The 20473-nt window shown below is 37.9% G+C and overlaps 1 protein-coding gene across 1 annotated transcript in view; it reads left to right on the top strand.

Annotated features, from left to right (window-relative positions):
- The first annotated feature begins 1196 nt into the window (after positions 1 to 1196).
- nalf1a (NALCN channel auxiliary factor 1a) overlaps positions 1197 to 20473 on the top strand; it is a 55870-nt gene continuing 36593 nt past the window's right edge. Inside the window, exon 1 of the mRNA XM_016277054.1 lies at positions 1197 to 2326. Coding sequence (XP_016132540.1) covers positions 1640 to 2326 — 687 coding nt within the window. The 5' untranslated portion in view covers positions 1197 to 1639. The remainder of the gene's footprint in view (positions 2327 to 20473) is intronic.

Below are 20473 nucleotides of genomic sequence, written 5' to 3'. Positions count from 1 at the left end.
GCTTATATTGTTTTTGCTTTAAAGTTTGTCTACATAAACCTACAAATATGATTGTATTATTATTTGGATTTGTTTGGAGGCACTTACACGCCACTTGCAAGAGGCTCATTGTGGGGCTGTTAACAAACAAATCATTTGATTTCAAGAAGTATCTTCCCTTTTCCCTTTTTAAAATTTATTTTCATGCTGCAAATTGAACTGAATTTAAAAGTACGGTATAGTTCACAACAAAGTGTTATAATGTAAAACCTGTATGGCTTTCTTCTTTCTGTGGAACACAAAACATGCTGTCCAAACAAACATTAGACCATTCTGACTTTTATTCTATATGGACCAAAAATAAATACATAAAAATAAAGCACTGATGCGTTTTTCAGATATCTTCTTTTGTGTTTCACATAAAGAAAAAAAGCCATGCAGGTTTGGATCAACGTGAGGGTGAGTATATAATGACATGATTTTCATTTTTTGGTGAACTAACCCTTTAAGAAAATATTATTGATCATATTGTGTTGGACAATTTGTTTTTTAATTGTTTTAATAAACACTATGCTATTATGTTATGCATTACAAGATTTGACTACCTATAATAATTACAACATTTAAATTAACAGGTTTTATTTAAATTAAATATGTCAATTTATTCCAAAACCACTTTAAATGGGTCAAATCATGTAGAAATATCTCTTATTATTCATAATTGCAGGTTACCACTTTTTGCAGTGTGTTGTCAGTTAACCTAAAATGTAGTCTATGTGGTAACATCTGGTTTTATTCAAGTCAAAAATATGATTGAATTTACCCGACTGCTATAGTTTGCCAATGTCATTTTTTACAGTGAAAGCTTTATGACATATTGACATTCTCACATCACAGAGTGTATTAAATATAGGCTATCTGACCTCTAATGTTGGTTTCAAGCAATAATAAATAGCTAGTTTCACAGGGTACATGCTCTTGTGCAGCTGTTCAACCTGTTGATGTAAAGTAAACCTATTATAGATTCTAACGTGATGATAATGAGGGCTTATTTTCTTGACCAGCAACCATGTTATCTCTCGCTACGGTGTATCAACTCAGCATATATGAACAGTTTGCAAATCGGCCGGGTCGCTGTGATGGATCAATCACATCGCATGAGCTGACGCAAATGACCCTGCTCTCTTTCAAGAACTCTTTCAAAACGAACATGGCGGCAACGTAACGTTTGGCCAAAATGACTGTGGATCGTTTCGCGAGAAAAGATCCCACCTTGTCGGACCGAGGAGGCGAGATTCGGCGTTTCGAAACGAGGAGTCCTTGCGCTTTTCACCAGAGCGAGCGGCCAGACACTGGCTTTTCCGCGTTGTAGCGGCTCTGCGCAAAAGGGGAGAGCGGAACCCATGACAGACGAGCAGGGAGAGACATGTTGCTACAGATAGCTGGGTTTTTCTCCGGAGAAGCACGGGGAGAGGGGACTCGACAATGAAAGCAGTAATCCCCCTGAACACAGCAACTGATCGTTAATCGCGGAGGTGAGCCACGACCGCTCGTAAGCCATCGTTTAGTGGGAAAAACTCAAGGCAGACCTCCCGTCAATGACTATTGTGGCAGAAAAGCCCCCACGGTGGAGTCAGCCAGAGCTGCGCTTTCCCAAAATATGACCAGCGGTGCTTGGAAGTGTCGGCAGCGAGATGACGGCTTAAAAATTTGGTGTGCTCCCCGCGAGAACGAGAAGCCATTCACCGACTCCGAGAGGGCCCAGCGATGGCGATTGTCCTTAGCGTCCCTCTTATTTCTAACCGTTCTGCTTTCTGATCATCTGTGGTTCTGCGCCGAGGCCAAACTGACAAGGACCCGAGACAAGTTAGCTTCAGTGGACATGAGCGCAAACCATAGACCCGACCTCCCTTCAACACACAGCAGCCTCAGAAGAAATGAAGATGCTATTTTTGTAGTCAATTCTACCAAACCTTTGTGGCAACTAGAAACTTGCCAGCCGGATGGTTTGTCTGAAAACTGCTTCACTTTTGTCGACGCTGACCACTTGTGCAGGGGCCTTTCGCAAACGGAGGGGACGCGGTGGATGAACATAAGCGATTTGTACCTTTCCTTTTGTAATTCGTACTCTCTTATGGATTTGCTTTACGGATCGTTAAGTCCGGACAATTTGAACTGCAGCCTTAATGTGATCGTGGACGGCGACCTAAACAGCTGCAGTCTGTGCGTTCAGGCGTACCAGCGTTATGACCTGCACGCGCTGGAGAAATATGAGGAATTTGAGATGATGGCAGACAAATACGAGACGGATGTGTACTCAGTAAGGACGTGCATGGAAGAATGCAAGGTAGGGCTTTATGATCTGGATCTCTCGTTTTCGCTGAATAGAGTTGGCTCTTCGTTCTCTGTCGTCATGGTAACTGGTGACAGTAACGCGGTGATGTTTTTGTGGGGGGAAAGTGCTTTTCATATTGTATTCGTTTTTCCCCGCATTTCGCATCTGTTGGTGGTGCCAACTTTGCAGTCATTTCATTTCCGAGACGGTTGGAGGGTGAAAAATCAGACAGGCTTTTAAACTTTTCCTTTACAGCTGTCTCAAATTATTCCTAGAGCGATCAACGCAAAATCCATGAGAACATGTTGCTGCTGATCCAAGGTTACTGTGTCAATGCACAAAACGCCGCACAGCAAATCTTTCAACGTGCGTGCGTCATTCTATAGCGCGCAGGTGCGTCTCTCTGAACTGAATATAGAGCTGCTCCGCCAGGTGTTCATTCACGTCCGCCACACTGAGTACATTTCAATAACGCTAATAGGGCAGCGGTGCTTTCTCGGCTAATCTCTCACAAGAGTATTTTCCCTCGCACATTGGTCTTGTTTGCACAGCACTCTGCGCGCGCTGCAACAGGGTGCCCTCTTAACCGCCATAAACTTGACATTAAGGTTAATTTTCGAGCTCCGGCTGTCATCTTAAATGGATTGCTCCTGGGCGACGAAAAAAATGGCACACTGTGTATAGTTGCTGTGTGCTGATAAGGAAGCGATCTGGCCGTGTTCTTTACGCGTCTGTGTTGCTTTGCGTAATTAATGGTCAAACATTTACCGAGAGCTTGTAAGTTGTCGTTTAAATTAAGGAGGCACAGATAAGCTGGTGAATAAGTGGGTGGCGTGTTTTGCTTATTCACTGGTTCATTTGGTTCAGGACTCGATCGCTGTTCACGGAGTCTGTGCTCGCTGTCCGTGGTGCTGAAACACGCTTAGTTCTACAATGAAAGGGGCAGACCTTTTGATGCAGGGTACATGTTATTACATGAGCAATTTGTATTTTGTTTTACAGCATCATTGCCAGTGACAGTTATGACATTGGACCTTTGCATCTGTGATACACCTGCACTCCTAAAGTTGCCTTTCATGAAAAAAAGCTGTTTTGTTAGTCCAAAATAATAGTAATAATGTAGTTAGTATCAACACAATTTCATATAGGCTGACAGTGAGGCTGTGTGCTTATTTCAACCTTTTGATGAGTTACATTCCTTTTCAGGACAATTCATACTGCCACCTGTGCATGGTGTTTTCTTTGCCTTCGCCATATCTTAGCAAAGTGACAGCCACAGAATTGCTATTCAGAAACCTCCCATATATAATCTCTCTGCAACAGCCTCTACAGAACAATTATTTCTATTAAATGCTTGCAAAGTATTGTTTGAGGATAGAAATTCTGGTCAGTAACCACAAATTAGTATTTTGTGTTATTGTGGATGATAAGTCTACAGTATACTGTTTTGCAGCATTTTCTTTCTGTGCAGGAAAACATAAGTGCTCATCATTGCTGGCACAATACAGCTGAATATATTGTGTCATTGCAGTGCATTTATATTGAATGCTTTTTATGGCTTTCAAATGGAAAGAATGCATGTAGTAGAATATTTGGACTGTTCTGTTTCTCAGACATTTTCAAGCGTTAATGTAACTGTCGAACCATGTTACCATAGACTGATAAACTACCAGTGAGTGTGAATGAAGGCCGTAATGCAGAGGGAGGTGGCAGGAGTCAGTCAGAGCCTCTGGCAAGCAGCTGCAAGGGATAGCCAGTCCCAGCTGTGATTAAGCAGCGAGAGATAGAGACAGAAAGAAAGACAGAGAGAGACCGAGAGGATGGGTAATCACTGTGACACGCCGTCTCTGACAGCCGGATCAGCCTTCAGTTTGATTTAATTCGGCACCTTCCTTTCACTGCATCGGAGTGTGGAAGACTGCGTGTATGGGTTTGTATTATGTGTAAATGTGCTAAAGGTTCAGTTCAATTGCTATGAATAAACCAGACATTATAAATAGGTAACAAACAAATGAACGAAGGGAGGGGGTAGCGATTAGAGGAATAAACTAAGAAGGTTTTACTCAATAGTGTGCTATTCTTAGCTACTGTATTGAGCTCTGCACTGTTGCACTGGTGTTACAGCTAGGCTGTTCTGTGACAAAGCAATCACATCAATGATAACATGGACCACATTTAGTGTCTCAGAGACCAAAAGTGGACAGTACTTTTCTTCAAAGGTGGAATGCCTTTGATGTTCTTTTTTACACTACAGTGTGTTCTCTTATGTCAAGTATTTAATTCATCATGCAGAATAACTTCAAGAAGTCCATTCTGTTACTTGCCCTGACTTTTCCACTCACTGTGATTCAAAATAATTTGATTCTAGCAGTGAAACCTGCTGTTTCTTGCTGTAGCGAGTTGAATATATGCTGGCCTCATTACATTTCAATTGGAAATGTGGATGAAAACCTCCTAATGTAGGTTCTGAATGCTTGGCGTAGATCTTTGTGATTTTCACTGATTGACTCTTATAGGCAATAGAGAAAGGCTTGTGGTATGGAACTGATAGCTATTGGGATGAAACCCTATTTACTGAGAATAAATAAGGACAAGCCCAACATTCCTCTAAGAGCATAGCTAGTGTTAGTACACTTGGCAGGGTATGATCCTCTCAAGGGTTAGCACAATTGTTTGTTCATCTCTTTTAAAGTTGTCTCATTTTTGGGACATCACCATTCTGTCTGTTGCACACATTTTCCTGTATTGCAATACAGTTGAATAATTGGTAATTTAATAATCTCCAATATAGATTTCCAAATTTTTCCATTTTGTATCCTCTATCCAGTATTCCTAAATTAAAGCAATAGTTCCCCCCAAAATGTGAATTCTGTCATAATTTCCTCACCACTCTAAAAAAAGATGGTTCTTTAAAGGTTCTTTACGTGTAGAACCAGTTCTGTTTAGAACCATAGCATCCTGAATAACTCTTTTAATGTTGAAATGGTTCTTTGTGTCAGAGTTTAGGGTTCTTTATTCTCGCTCCTTTGTTTTTCAAATCTGTAACTGTCAAAGCACCTCATTTCTGAGTTTCTGGAGTTCAGTGATCCAACTACACAGACTGGCAACACACTTTGGTAACAGGTAAATTATTTCATTCTAAAATTTAAATACAAATATAACTTTAAAACTGGTTTTCAAACAAACATGTTCTTTTCTCTTCTTTTTTGATCACATATAAGTGGAAGCAGCTCTGGCTGAGGAAACTCCTCTTCTCCACCAAGTAAGTAACAGAGACATTGAATTTATAATCCATATGGTTAGTTTTTAAATAATTATTTATTTATTACTAACAGAGGCTACTCTCTAAAAAAGATGGATCATTAGGCCTACTGATTTTCTGGAGTTCAGCTATCCAACTACACAGACTGTCAACACACTCTCAGCAGGTAAATGGTTTCTTTCTTAAAATGTCTATAATTTTTTAACTTTCAAATTGTAACTGGTTTCTTACAAATCATGTCTTTTTCTCTTTTCAGTTTAAGAGAACATGTAAGTGTGACCAGCCCTGTTCAGTTAAGGATACTTTTCTCCTCTTCACCACTAAGTAACACAAATATTTAATTAATGGTCATTTTTTGTTTTTGTTTTTACAAAAACAAATGGAAGGAGACACACTGTAACTCTGAACTCAATTGTGTATTTCAGATGATGCCACATCCTACAACCTCGTCATCTGCAGAGAGAAACGGCCACTCAATCACACCAAAAGACACATTGATGAACTTACAGGCATCATAGAGGATTATGAAAATACAGTATTTACAGAAACTTAGTCTTCATTTCACTGTTTTCAGTTTCTATTTTGTTTTACTTCTTTAAGTATTTATTTATGTTCAATGTCAATTGTCATTTTTTAATGTATTCTGCTAATAACTGTTGTTAGAGCACTGTCATTTTTGCCACAAATTCACATGTCATTAAAAAATAAAAGTACCTAATTCACACGTTGTTGTTGTTTTTATGTAAAACCCTAATAGACACTACAGGATATTGTAATACCAGGCAGATAGAGGAGTAAAAAACAATATTAATAAATAATATATAGAAATAATATTAATAATGTTGTAAATATGTTAATATACTAATATTAATGAAAATAAACTATCATTAGAAAGGTTATTTATAACACCATTAATGTCCTATATAGCATTTTCAAAGCATGGTTCTTTATGGAACCCTATAAAAAGGGTTCTGCTATTGTTACAAGCCGAAGAACCCTTTTCTGGTACTGTTTAGAACCATTTTTCTTAAGAGTGTTTCTCCATACAGACCTTGGAGCTCATTTTGCATTCCCAGACAAGGGGGACTTCGACTCGCCTCACCCCAGCCACGGTGAGGGTACGTGGGCTAGGCATCACTCCATACAGACCCTGGAGCTCAGTTTGCATTCCCAGACAAGGGGGCCTTCGACTCGGCTCACCCCAGCCACGGTGAGGGTACGGGGGCTAGGCTCTTATTGTTCTCATCTGGTTTTCTTTCTTTTGTGAAACATGGAAGATAGGTTGAAGAATGCTGACAGAATCAAATAATGACAAAACGTTTATTTTTAGGCCAAACTTTTATTTTAACAGGGTGCTTTGCTCATTTGACTCAACCAACTGTAAGTGGATCCAGGATTTGCTTGTCACTGAGCTTCACATGGAGTGGGTTTGGAAAATCTGAAATGCAAATTATACAAAACAGAAGCTCCTACATTGCTATCATGTTTATGAAGGGAAGTTTTTTGTTCGCTTTCCTACTCTTTTTATTCTGGAAAATGCAGACAGTGCTCCTCTGTGTCTTATTAAGGCTATCACTGTTCACTGTGTTATTTAAACAGGGATTTTATTTGTGTTAGCCAGCAAAAGATGACTATCAGAAGGCTAGTTTCTTTATCCACATCCTGGCATGAAACTTCTGAACTGATATAAAACCAGTTACAGAGGACAGAATTGGTGACTACTAAATCTTTCTCTGTGGATGATCACATTTGTCTGAATGTAAGTTTAGATATTTTTTTGTCATTTACCCTTTATAGGTTGATTATTTGTACCAAATTATTTGTGAGTGAGAAGGTGAGCATGGTGCGCCCCTCTTGGAAATACATGGCAATTGTTTATTGTTATAGTTAAAACCACTTTATGTCCGAATGGTGTTGTTTTTGCGCTATTAGTTCTGGTAAATGGAACCCTTCAATAAACTTAATAGTGTTGTTCTCTACTAACAACTAAATTACCTAATAATCAGGATTTCATACTGCTTAAAGGGGTCATATGATGCGATTTCAAGTTTTCCTGTCTCTTTGGAGTGTTACAAGCTGTTCGGGAACTGATAAGAACCCTAAAGTTGCAAAGACTAAAGTCTCAAACCCAAAGAGATATTCTTTATAAAAGTTAAGACTGGTCCACGCCCTCCTAAAACGCCTCGTTTAAACACGCCCCCACATGTCTACGTCACTGTGTGGGAAGATTTGCATAACGCCGCCCAAATGTTCACGCAAAGAAAGAAGGCGTAACTTTATGGTTGCTGCCACCGCCTCCTCCATGTTATGAAGAAGCTGTGTGTTTCTTTGCGAAAGCAAAACTACTTTGTTTGGCCTTCCAAAAGAGGACACGACTAAGAATTTGCCACTGATGATTCAAACACGAGTTTTGAGCAGTGTAGAGTAGCACTTGTAGTTTGTCATTTCTCCGATCACAAATGCAGACATGGTTTATGTTTACGCAGCGCGATGCAACGCAACACGTAAAAAGACAGTATAAGTCATTATAATCTGATATTATGTCCCCACTGGATGCAACAAATACCTCGTTTATAATGGGTTTTAATTTTTTTGTCTCGTCGCTCCGGCCGGACAGGGCATCACAATATGATAAGGGGCATAACATTTCCGTCACACACTTGAGGTATTCGGCCAATCACAATGCACTGGATAGCTGGCCAATCAGAGCACACCTTGCTTTTCAGACCGATGAGCTTTGTAAAAACTGACGCGTTTCAGAAAGGCGGGGCATAGAGGAGAAACAATAATGTACAGTATGTGGAAAATAATGTTTTTTTTTTACCTTAAACCGCATAAACACATTTCATTACACCAAATACACAAAATAATGTTCTTTTTAGCAACATCATACGACCCCTTTAAATCAGAGTATATTACACAAGACCATACAGTATTTTAACAAATAAAACAACTGATACATTAATGCTAAAGACAGATACAGAATTCACTACAAATCTGTTACTATTATAATACAATTTTATTATTACAAAAGAATTTTAGGACCAAGGGCTTTTAGACTTTATATTTCATTGATCTTTTGCAATGAAGTTATAAACTTTTAATCTTAAAATAACCAGGATGTTCAATCCCTCATTCCCATGAATTATTTTGTACATTATTAAGCACAACTGGTTTGGTGTTTAAAATAGTTTGATTCTTGTTTTTAGGACCAGATTATGAATGAACAGAATTGATTAGAGAAGAAGTGAGTCATAAATAGAAATAGAAATGTTAGATCTTCTTTCACATTTGATAAAGAAAGAAAGAAAGAAGGAAGGAGAGAGATTGTGATTATGTGTTTTCGATCTTTGAGCTAACCACACAAATAGCCAGACACACAGGATTCGGCAACTGCCCATTCATTTCCAGCTTTGCATAATCAGGTTCTTTTTAATCATCCTAATGGGTGGTATTTAACTTATCAGGCTGGATAGTCATCCTCCATTCTAAAGATACACCTCACAATGGTGTTCGCAGATGGTTGGGTATCCTTTTTCTCATGGTCAAGTGCTTTAATTAAGCAAAAATAGTGATATATTGATGTAATATTATGAAGTTATTATGATTTATATTTACCCCATCAAGGCATTTTTTGTTGTTGTAAAAAGCAGCAATCACACACAGTATTCGAGCTTGTTGCATATCATAGCTAGTGTACTGCATTCATAGAGATGCCATTCGGATCAACTCATAGGCTGGAGCTCAGACCCCCTGCCACTCCTGTTCATTGAGATGAAGCAGTGGATTGGATGGGATTACAGTGATGGGTGGAGCCAAGAGATTGAAGCTCGGGCTAGGGTCAGGTCTCCATAGCAGCATTAGAATGCTGAGTGCATTTGCTTATTCATAAAAGCCTGCTGTGGGCTGCTGCAGCAGGATTCCAGTGAGGGACACAACCACAACCAAGGTCAGTGTCCCAGATCTCCATTACATCACTGCCACTGCAAAAAGTGGTCTGAAATAATGTGCCAGACCAACACACATATGCTTTTATATATGTCCACCAATGGAGACATTTTATTATTATTATTATTATTATTATTTTTAATTTGTATAATTCGTTAATAGACATTTAGATATTCAATCTAGTAATCCATGTTTTGTTGATTAAGTGATTTCTTGAAATAAAGGAAGACACTGACTATAACTTATACTTACATCTTGGGTTTGGTGATGATATTACAAAATTAATGTTCAAATGTGAATATATAAAAATATATCAGGCTTTTGAGGAATGTTTATTTGTTTACTTCTCATTCATCATTGCACTGCATCGTATTATGTTTTGAATTTAAACATTTAAATTTCATTCTAAGACATTATTGGGAGATAAAGTGATATGTAAGTAGTCTTCTATATGTTACAAGCTATTATAATTTTAATAAAAAATATATTATTCAACAAAAACTGATTAGATTAAGATTTTTTTGTGTAAAGTTTCAATAAAATTGAAATCAAATTGAAATATTTCAGCCTAATTCATGGCACATGCGTACACCCGTGAATTTTTTCTTGATCTTGTTCTAATGTTAATAATTTTGGAGTATTCTAAATGAGTGGATGAGCGCCCAAGGTTAGTCATTTGCATAAACCACGCCCAAACCATCTCCAAATAAGGGCTTTGCACACAACCTTTCCTTGACAGTCTTTCATCATTCTCAGGAAAAATATGATGCTCTTTAAAGACACACTCATGCCTGAAAGACACACAGCAAGATCCTCAAGCAATTCCAAGTGTGTTGTTCTCAAAACCAGTTCATTCATTCATTCATTCATTCATTCATTCATTCATTCATTCATTCATTTGTAGTTTAAAATCAATTTTAGTACATTTCTGGTGAGTAATGTTTTTTTTTTCATGAATACATTTATACACAGATTTTATGCACAAAGTTGTGCATATGCATGCTTAGGGAATGAGAACCATAGTTTATAATGTTGTGAAAACTATGAGCAACAAGTGTGCTCTACATTTCTTGAATAAATGACATTGACATGCTGTTTTGTAGAATATCATAGTATCGGTGACTTTTTATAATGTTGTGAAAACTATGAGCAACAAGTGTGCTCTACATTTCCTGAATAAATGACATTGACATGCTGTTTTGTAGAATATCATAGTATCGGTGACTTTACCACAAGCTACAACAGCAGCCTCTATGTATTGCAAATCTTTGGCAGCTTGACAACCTCCAACAGAGCTTCCGTTTCTTGGATAATGATCGATTTCACACTTTCCATCCACTACACAGTGTTTAAAGAGGTGACTCATAGAACCTCACCGCATGATCCTTCATCTGGGGCTAAAACAAACGGGGTGAGATATATTTAAGTCTACTTAACTATTACAGTGACTGCAATTTAATGGAGAGCTCAATATAGGTTTCCAGACCACGTGTTCTGTCTAGAGGCTAAGGAAAAAGTGTGGAAGACAAAGGTGTAGAATCTTTTCCTTTTTAAATTTTTTTTTATACATATGCTACACATACAGTGTGATAATTTGTTCCCGGATCAATGCAATGTCTTAGAGGTTATTTAAGAGCTAATTTGTGCCCATGTGCATTGTACCTGTCCTCAGAGGACGTTAATGGAAAGCTTATTATTGAATGGAAAGATTAAAGAGTGCAAAGGAGAGATGAGAGAGAAAAGACCGAGTACATGTGTTACAAACAGCTATGGGGACCACAGACCTAAAGATGTAACCAGAAATTGGCATGAGGGGGGCCTGAATCTGAGCTAGCACTAATTTACTAGTTTTTAGGGTAGGAATAGGTATTCCCTTAAAAGTACAGTTGCTTATTTTAGTTGAATGAAGCAGTGGTCACAGTGTTAGAGTTGTGATAGCCAACTGTATTTCACTCTCTTGGCTCCCTAGGAAGTGTTTTATTTGGTGCAGACATGCTTTGAACGAAACAGCATGTATGGCGCCTACTGGGTGAAGAGAACATGATTCACGCTTCTCCCTCCATTGATCTCCTCACTGACAGACACCCGTAATAAAGATGATGTCAAGCAGTCTGGGAATCTGTTGACCTTGTGCGAAACAAGTAGTTAATCAGTAGTCAACCTTATGTTTCCAGTGTATCATGTGTGAAATCTTTAAGAGTTAAGGATAATACGATGGAGTTTTAGGAAGTGAAATGTCAGGGACTGAGGTTCTCTGCTTCACACGAGAGAAGCTACAGTTAACATGAAAGGGAAAGAAAATGCATTAACGTACTTACAATGGAACCCTAACAGACAAGATAGCCAGAAGGTTTAAATGTGAAGCTTATAATTTTGGTGAAGCATTTTCATTACATTTTTACTTTATTTTTAGTCTATTTGAGGCTACTTTTCAGTGGAATTCATGTAATTACTGTATGCAGAGTGTTTTGCAAGTCAACAGTGCTTTATGAATAGCTCATTCTACCCCATCCATGTCACTTCCTGCAATCATAGATTTATTTTTAACATAGTTGAAAACTGGATGCATCCTCATTCGTTTACTGTCCATATTTACTGTACAAGATTAGAATTAATGCATCATGATATGAACATTCTGTCATTTACTCATCATCATTTACTCACCCTCAAGTTGTTCTTTCTATAGACTTTCTTTCTTCTGTTGAACAAAAAATAGGATATTTTGAAGAATGTGGGTTTCTAGTAGCCATTGACTTCCATAGTAGGTGAAAAAATACTATGGAAGTCCAATGGAGACTAGAAACTTTTTAGATAACATTTTTCAGAATATCTTAATTTGTGTTCAAGTAGAAGAAGGAAATCCATACAGGTTTGGAACAACATGAGAGTGAGTAAATTATGACAACATTTTATTTTGAATTATCCCTCTAACCCCTATATTTGTGCTGTTAAAATTAATGTATTTAAGTTGATTCAGCAATATGAAATAATATTTCTGACTTAAGCCAGTTCATTTAGATGTTACCGTGTTACCATTTCAGTGTACATTAAAAACAGTATGACAAAGGTGGTATTATACAATAGTAGATTTTTCAGCATTTTCAGGTGCCTTAAGGTGAAAATCTCCACTGTTTTGTTTGCAATCAGTAAAATTCAAAAGTCTGAAAAACTTTTAGTATAGAACTCAGTACTTACAACTGCTATATAAATTAATGTGGACAGTTTTTAAATCATTTTTATTTACTTGATGTTCATTGATTTTTTGATGTTTTGATTTTTTTGTGAAAAATCCCTTAATGCAGTGCTATGCAGTACCTGCACTTCTATATTTTAGTCTTTAGCGTACAGACACTTTTTTCATGCGTATACCGGCACTTCTGAGATGTTGCTGGTACTCAGAGTTAAAGCCTCAGTGTCTGGGTGATTAGAAATGACACAATATAAATCATACCACCAGGAGGGGTCCCCTCTCATCTCGACAAATCAAGTGAATGAATGCAAGCAGAGTCAGTCTACCGCAGGGTTTGTCAATGTGTGGGGGCGTGAGAGCATGTCATGGGAGGTAGAATAATAATTCATTATTTATTACTAATATGAATCAGTACATTATAACGGAAACAATACCTTAAAAATGAAAAGAAGCATGTTTTTGTGATCACATCACTTTAAACCAGTAAACTCCTGGAAAGTCCAAGGATCCAGTAAGCAAATTCAAACAATAAGTTCAAAACAGCACTAATAATGCAAAGAATAGTGACTTATGTCCAGATGTCAGTAAATTATTCTTTCAGTGTGTATTTGGCTTAAAAGCAAGAGTGTTTTTAATGGACACTGGCTGAAGGTGTTTTAGATTATGTGGTGGTATATAATATAATATAATATAATATAATATAATATAATATAATATAATATAATATAATATAATATAATATACTTAAAAATGAAAAGAAGCATGTTTTTGTGATCACATCACTTTAAACCAGTAAACTCCTGGAAAGTCCAAGGATCCAGTAAGCAAATTCAAACAATAAGTTCAAAACAGCACTAATAATGCAAAGAATAGTGACTTATGTCCAGATGTCAGTAAATTATTCTTTCAGTGTGTATTTGGCTTAAAAGCAAGAGTGTTTTTAATGGACACTGGCTGAAGGTGTTTTAGATTATGTGGTGGTATATAATATAATATAATATAATATAATATAATATAATATAATATAATATAATATAATATAATATAATATAATATAATATGAATGAATGAATGAATGAATGTTTGAATAAATAAATAAATAAGAATGGGGGGGGGAGTACTGGGGTGAGTACTGTCAATTTTTTTTCCACTTCAAGCACTGCCTTAATGTAACCATACTTTAACTTAACTACATCTCTCTATACTTGTAACTGTACACCATTAAATGTCATTTAAAATTTAATTAAAAATGTTTGTTCAAAAAGTGTGTTCTGATAAGGAAATATATTTATAAACTTCTATGCCATTATCTGACATCTGGATGACTCTTGAGAGCATTGAATGGTCTTATATTTATCCCTGTCTGCTATTTAGCCGTCACAGCTTACTAGTATAGTCACAAGTTAAGATGTTCTTGTGGTGCTTTCAACCAATCAACGTCCATGTGGTGCTTTAAATGAGCCAGTACCAGTCGTGTCATCAAACAATGAGCACTGTCAGCTTGTTGGGAATATATTTTTTTTTTTAATAAAAAATGCAAAAAAATGTTTGTAAACCATTCTCACTCCCAAGGCATCAAAAACTGAAGTGTGGTAAAATGCCTTGTTCGTTGAATTAAGATGCAAAAGGTACCTTTCGCCATCACTATATTGACAAAGTAGTAACTCTGTTTCTTTCAATTGCTTGCCTCTTTCTCTTGTCTTCAGAATTTGACTTGCATAGTTTTTTCTTTTCCATATTATGGAAGTCAGTGAGGACCAGCAACTGGAACCGTGCAGAAGAAAGCAATTTATACAACTTGAGGAAAACGAATCATTTTTGGGTCTATTCCTCACACAAAGCAAACCATTTGGCCCCAACATTTTCAATTTTTTTGTATTGTACTTGTATCTGCCTGTTATATTTTGTGTTTAAAATTGTTTTATACTAAAACAGTTGAAAGAGTTCCTAGTTTGTTGAAATAGTGAAGCCTGGGGGTACCTTTAGCTTCTTAAAGGATTAGTTCACCCAAAAATGAAAATTCTGTCGTTAATTACTCACCCTCATGTCGTTTCAAACCCGTAAGACCTTCGTTCATCTTCGGAACTCAAATTAAGATATTTTTGATGGAATCTGAGAGCTGTCTGACCCTCACATAGACAGCAATACAACTGAAATGTTCCCAAGTCCAGAAACGTAGCAAGGAGATCTGTAAAATAATCCATGTGACATCAGTGGTTCAACCGTAATTATACGAAGCTACGAAAAAAAAAAAGACTTTATTCAACAATTCGTCTCCTCTGCATCACCCTAGTGCCATTTTGGAGAATATCCGCTGGACAGATCTCCTTGCTACGTTTCTGGACTTGGGAACATTTCAGTTGCGTTGCTGTCTATGCAGGGTCAGACAGATCTCAGATTCCATCAAAAATATCTTAATTTGTGTTCCGAAGATGAACGAAGGTCTTACGGGTTTGAAATGACATGAGGGTGAGTAATTAATGACATAATTTTCATTTTTGGGTGAACTATCCCTTTAGTAGGGACCAGCAAGGTGCTTGCTTCAGTTTCTGATACCTTCTAAATGAGACAGGTTGAAACCTGGCATGTACAGTACAAGTAGTTAATGAGACATTGAAATCTCTGGCACTGCTCTACATACATTAGTAATTTTCTTTACTGCTACCCATCACAGTTTGCATGTAGCTAGTACAAGGGTGACACACACTAGGAGGCTTTGGAAAAGTGTGTCATTTATATCAGTAGAAGTGTGTGTTTCGATCATGTTAGAAAGCCACTAACAAGTTGGTGATTTACACAATGCCCTCTTTCTTAGAATACAAATGTCAATGTCATCATATTTGCCTAAAGGAAGGAAGCCTGTCATGCAAAACTCACAGATATAATTTAATCAGTCTGCTGTTATATTTAACAGATGTCTGTGGTTTGTCTATGGTCTCAATAGCATGAGAGCAGAACAGGAACAGCTGCTTTGTACAGTATTTAGTCATCCCTGTAACTATTAGCTACATCTCTAAGCATACTGTATACTGTAACTATATGATTAAGAAAGATAATAAAACTTATTGATAACAATGAGCTGCTTTATTGAGGCTGGCAGAAATGAAACTTATAGTTGCCTGAGCATCTAGCTTTAGGTAGGAGTTATTATTTGCAGTGTGTGTGTGTGCGCGTGTATGTTTAATGAGCCCCAGAGATTTCTTACTCATGAAAAACCTACAGTAGTAAATCAACAGAAGCAGCCATTGACAGCTGGCATAGAAGCCTTCCCCTCTATAACAGTCCAGCTCTGCAGGTCCATGTGAGTGGAGCTTATAATATGCTGGCAGCCTACCATCAGTGCCTGGCACCCCCTCAATGGAGCGTATGCCACAGCAAAACAGTGCTGCTTACCCCCCTCTGGGTCAATGGGAAACACTGGCATATGGGCATATTCTTGTGCTTAGCCATTTTCTTCCTAATGTGTATTATTGGTTGCTGAAACCTGGCATGGTTGATCAGCTAATCCATGACTGGCTGCTTCCCAGAGCATTCAATAAGTACAGCCACCAGCTAGCCTGAGGGCATCAATGCACTCTCTGTTGTGGTCAAGTTAAATGTGAGCTCTGCCTTATGATCTTACAAGTCGAATCATCAACCATTCTTGAGACACAGCAAGTTCTAAATGACCTCTTGTTTTTTCTACCATGAAAGAAAAAACACAGAGAGAAAATATCAGAGCACAGCAGTATGTTCAAGTGATGTGAGCTTGCTTTATTTATTTACATTTGACCAAAGTTATTAGTTTATCGTTCAGAAAAGTTTGGAAAACTTCTGGAGGACTTCACAATCTCAGCTTTTCATTTTAAAACGTATATTCCAACATGCATTCATTTGTTCCATTTGTATAATGACCTAAAGTTCACTGATTTAGTGGTTTAGTGTACCCCGAGTTTAGCACAGAGAGAGCTCCAATCCACGAGTTTAGCACAGAGAGGGCTCCAGTCCCCGAGTTCAGCCCAGAGAGGGCTCCAGTCCCCGAGTTCAGCCCAGAGAGAGCTCCAGTCTCCGAGTTTAGCCCAGAGAGGGCTCCAGTCCCCGAGTTTAGTCCAGAGAGGGTAGCCACAGAGGCTGGGCCGAGTGCCAAGTGCCGAGGCCAAGGTCACAGAGGCCGATCCGCCATGGCCCCCCGAGCTGTCTGATCCGCCATGGCCTCCTGAACTGTCTGCTCCGCTATGGCCCCCTGAGTTCCCTGCTCCGCTATGGCCTCCTGAGCTCTCTACTCCACCATGGCATCCTGAAATCCCTACTCCGCCATAGCCTCCTGAACTGTCTGCTCCGCCATAGCTTCCTAGTCTGCCTGCTCCGCCATGGCCTCCTGAACTGTCTGCTCCGCCATGGCCCCCTGAGTTCCCTGCTCTTCCATGGCCCCCTGGGCTGTCTGCTCCGCCGTGGCTTCCTGCTCTACACCATGTTAAATCAGATATCTATTGTCACTTCTCCAAAGAGCAAATCACTAACAGCCTCTCTGGAACAACAGAGGTCTGTGTTCAGTCAGGGACTGTGAGAATGGTAAACAAAGACAAGAAAGTGAACCTGGGATTTTTAGGATTAAGCATAATATTTTAGCTATTCCCATGACTGCACTAGATATACTGTAGGTCTCTGCTGTTTTTTTGATTGGTGCAGTTACTTACTAACAATACATTCTACCATGCCAAAAAGTTTCTGAGTCTTGCATTTTACACACAATGCAAAAAGTGGTAACCTGCATTTGTTACTTAAAAGAGATGAATTTCGATATGACCATTTTTTTTCAGTACAGTTTGGATGTTGCCCATACTTAGCGCAGGTGTGTGCCTGTGCTTTTCGTCTGTTTCTGGTATGCTGGTATTCTGGTATGCTCAGGATTAATTTATCTGATATAAGTTTTTATTTAGAATGGTAGTCTTTATTCTTACTGAGCCATGACAGCCTTTTAGTCTCCAAATGAATGAATGAAATGAATAAATCTGGCTTTTTTGCCCTTAAATCGTTACCCTTCAACCCCCCAGGTAAAAGGAATCCATCTTGGTTCACATTTCACAATGCTCATAACTTACACTGGGTTAGCAATATATGCTGGGTATTCATAAGATGATGTTTCACAATATTCATTCCTAAACCCCAAGTTAACTTTCTTATTTGCATATTTGTGGTGTGTAATTGATTGGACGAACACAGCATGCAACGTGTTTACATAAAGATTGTAGCATTGCGCATCCTCATATACTACCGACTTTACTATCAAGTTGTCCAGAATGGACTTTTTGGATTATAAAGGTAAGAATAAAATGGTCTGTTCTTCACTTCAGTATACTAACCATTTTCTCACCATTTGACAGTTTTCCCCTCAAATGCTGAAAAGACGGTTTAAGAAGTGTTTCTATAACCGTCCAAAGCATGTGAATGTGAGGCACACAATTGGTTGATGTTTAATAAGCATCTAACCGTAGCATTCTAGCATCATTTCACACTGTACAAGTTTGGAATTTTAATACAGGGTTAACAATGTAAAAGTGGTGCTACCCCTTTTTTGGAGCAGTATTTCAAACTAGAGGGAAAAAGTGGTGCTAACCCTGCTAAATTACAAGTTGGTTAAAAGCAGGGTTTAGAACAATGATGATGGAGTTAAGCACAGTGTGAAAAGCCCTATAGTAAACCAGTGAAAGTCTGACTACAATTACTGTAGCCACACATCCGTACACACACGCACACACTTATTGCCCTATTGCTTAATTTCCTGGACATTTGCGTCAATGCCTTAATGAAGCCTCCTGGACAAACTAAATGGGCCTCTACACCATGTTAAATCAGATATCTATTGTCACTTCTCCAAAGAGCAAATCACTAACAGCCTCTCTGGAACAACAGAGGTCTGTGTTCAGTCAGGGACTGTGAGAATGGTAAACAAAGACAAGAAAGTGAACCTGGGATTTTTAGGATTAAGCATAATATTTTAGCTATTCCCATGACTGCACTAGATATACTGTAGGTCTCTGCTGTTTTTTTGATTGGTGCAGTTACTTACTAACAATACATTCTACCATGCCAAAAAGTTTCTGAGTCTTGCATTTTACACACAATGCAAAAAGTGGTAACCTGCAATTGTTACTTAAAAGAGATGAATTTCGATATTACCATTTTTTTTTCAGTCCAGTTTGGATGTCGCCCATACTTAGCGCAGGTGTGTGCCTGTGCTTTTCGTCTGTTTCTGGTATGCTGGTATTCTGGTATGCTCAGGATTAATTTATCTGATATAAGTTTTTATTTAGAATGGTAGTCTTTATTCTTACTGAGCCATGGCAGCCTTTTAGTCTCCAAATGAATCAATGAAATGAATAAATCTGGCTTTTTTGCACTTAAATCGTTACCCTTCAACCCCCCAGGTAAAAGGAATCCATCTTGGTTCACATTTCACAATGCTCATAACTTACACTGGGTTAGCAATATATGCTGGGTATTCATAAGATGATGTTTCACAATGTTCATTCCTAAACCCCAAGTTAACTTTCTTATTTGCATATTTGTGGTGTGTAATTGATTGGACGAACACAGCATGCAACGTGTTTACATAAAGATTGTAGCATTGCGCATCCACATATTCTACCGACTTTACTATCAAGTTGTCCAGAATGGACTTTTTGGATTATAAAGGTAAGAATAAAATGGTCTGTTCTTCACTTCAGTATACTAACCATTTTCTCACCATTTGACAATTTTCCCCTCAAATGCTGAAAAGACGGTTTAAGAAGTGTTTCTATAACCGTCCAAAGCATGTGAATGTGAGGCACACAATTGGTTGATGTTTATTTTAATAATCTGTCCTTCAAAGCTGCTGCTTTCCTTATGACTTCATATTTTAGGTGTATAAAACGATCTTTGAAGACAAAATCACCAGTGTTGAGGGTAACGCATTACAAGTAACTCGAGTTATGCAATCAGATTACGTTTTTCAAGTAACTAGTAAAGTAATGCATTACTTTTTAATTTAGAAGGAAATATCTGTTACTTTTTCAAATAAGTAATGCCAGTTACTTTGTATTCCATGTACTGACTGACAGCTCTCCTGTCCCCATGTTGAGAGAAATCAGAAGTAAGTGCTGAGGCATTGTGTGCGCTGTGAACATGATGTTACTGTTGTTCTAGACTAAATGTGAACATGAATCATCTCACCTGCACAAAAACAGATTCAGTATTCCTCAAAATGAATAAACAGTCAAATGCAAACTCAGAATATTATACAAACCTGCAATAATTAAATACGTTAAATAAGACAAATATCATTTATGTATTTAATCCCATTTTATTTACCAGTGTTTTTGCTACTGACCTTCGATGATCCAGTTCAACCATCCTAAGCAAAAATGACACATTTCTGTTTAATTTTTGCTATCGCAGAATAGTGTTAATCATCTTGGTTCACATTTCACAATGCTCATAACTTACACTGGGTTAGCAATATATGCTGGGTATTCATAAGATGATGTTTCACAATGTTCATTCCTAAACCCCAAGTTAACTTTCTTATTTGCATATTTGTGGTGTGTAATTGATTGGACGAACACAGCATGCAACGTGTTTACATAAAGATTGTAGCATTGCGCATCCTCATATACTACCGACTTTACTATCAAGTTGTCCAGAATGGACTTTTTGGATTATAAAGGTAAGAATAAAATGGTCTGTTCTTCACTTCAGTATACTAACCATTTTCTCACCATTTGACAATTTTCCCCTC

The sequence above is a fragment of the Sinocyclocheilus grahami genome, unplaced genomic scaffold (assembly GCF_001515645.1).
Source record: "Sinocyclocheilus grahami isolate Dianchi unplaced genomic scaffold, SAMN03320097.WGS_v1.1 scaffold108.1, whole genome shotgun sequence".
NCBI classification, from domain to species: Eukaryota; Metazoa; Chordata; class Actinopteri; order Cypriniformes; family Cyprinidae; genus Sinocyclocheilus; species Sinocyclocheilus grahami.
Note: the sequence above shows the minus strand (reverse complement) of the source record. Positions and strands in the feature narration are given on the sequence as shown.